Source organism: Hipposideros armiger, unplaced genomic scaffold (assembly GCF_001890085.2).
Source record: "Hipposideros armiger isolate ML-2016 unplaced genomic scaffold, ASM189008v1 scaffold_46, whole genome shotgun sequence".
NCBI lineage: Eukaryota > Metazoa > Chordata > Mammalia > Chiroptera > Hipposideridae > Hipposideros > Hipposideros armiger.
The window spans coordinates 2,331,526-2,332,721 of record NW_017731396.1 but is presented as its reverse complement, the minus strand read 5'-3'; the positions used below and the strand labels follow the sequence as shown (position 1 = coordinate 2,332,721).

General features: G+C 38.9%; 1 protein-coding gene across 1 annotated transcript in view; it reads left to right on the top strand.

The window, feature by feature from the left end:
* The window catches only part of VPS13D (vacuolar protein sorting 13 homolog D), a 299,465-nt gene that overhangs the window by 22,832 nt on the left and 275,437 nt on the right, over positions 1-1,196 (top strand). The window contains exon 6 of the mRNA XM_019639700.1: positions 399-503. Coding sequence (XP_019495245.1) covers positions 399-503 — 105 coding nt within the window. The remainder of the gene's footprint in view (positions 1-398; positions 504-1,196) is intronic.

The following is a 1,196-nucleotide window of genomic DNA, read 5'->3' as shown; positions in this document are numbered from 1 at the left end:
GGACGCAGTCACCGTCCTCAAGGATAGCAGGCCTTTTGTATCATCAATCCTATTCTTTGAAATGTGTCCCAATCCTTCCCTCTTACCCTACCCTATGGCTGCAACGTACACATCTTTTGATACTCATTTATACAGTGACATTTTCTCTGTGTTTGCTCATGGCATCATATGTATTTTTCCTCTGCTTTCCTCTCTTTCGTTACAATCGTTTGCATGTTTGTATCCTCAGTTAGCTATATCCTGAACTCTGTAAGAGCAAAACCACACTTTAAGTTAGCTTTATATCTCCAGCACCTTGCAAAGTGCCTGATGCATGATTCTTCACAAATGACTTGTTGCGTGAATGAATAAACTTATGAATAAAGAGTCATTTTATTTTCTTCCCTGTCTTACCTCAGGTACAGAAATTAATGCGGAAAAAGCAATTAGATGTGGCAGAGTTTAGCATCTATTGGGATGTCGATTGCACTTTATTGGGGGATTTGCCTCAGGTGGAGTTACAGGTATGATGCTCGCAGAGGGCTTTATTGCAACACTGCACTGAAGGAAGGTGGTGCGGGATCACTGTCATGTGGGTTTTGTTCCCTGCATCTCTGATTCCCATTCCCGACCCCTGTCCTCCAGATGCCCCCACTCAAGTGTGTTGCTTGAGGTACTTGCTGTGTATGTAACTGAACAATCTATGTGTTTTGTGTATGTTTTACATTTACATTGTATTATAGATTTTTTCTGTTTTACACTTAAACCTATGTTTTTAAGATTGATCAGTATTGCCATTTACGTCTAGTTCATTGCTTCTTACTGTTGCATAGCATTCTGCAGTAAGCATCAAACATAGTTACGCATTCTTTTAGCCATCGTATACTAGGCATTCAGGTTATCAATGAATAAACACCAGACCTGATTCTTAAAGAAGAGCTTAGTTATTATGTTTATGTTGAAACTTAACTTTCGGTGGCATGCCTTTAAGAAATACTTAGAAGGTGATTGTAACTCATTGGCTATAAAGTACCGTGAAGGATTAAAAAAAATTTCAGTTTAATCTTTTTTTTTTAAATTAAAGATTTTATTGGGGAATTGGGGGAGGGAAACAGTGTTAGGGAATCGGAAGGGGAACAGACAAGTTGCTGTCCTTTTGTTCTTCAGTCTAGTTGTGGAGGACATTGCTTCACTGGCTCATGTTGGTATTATCATTG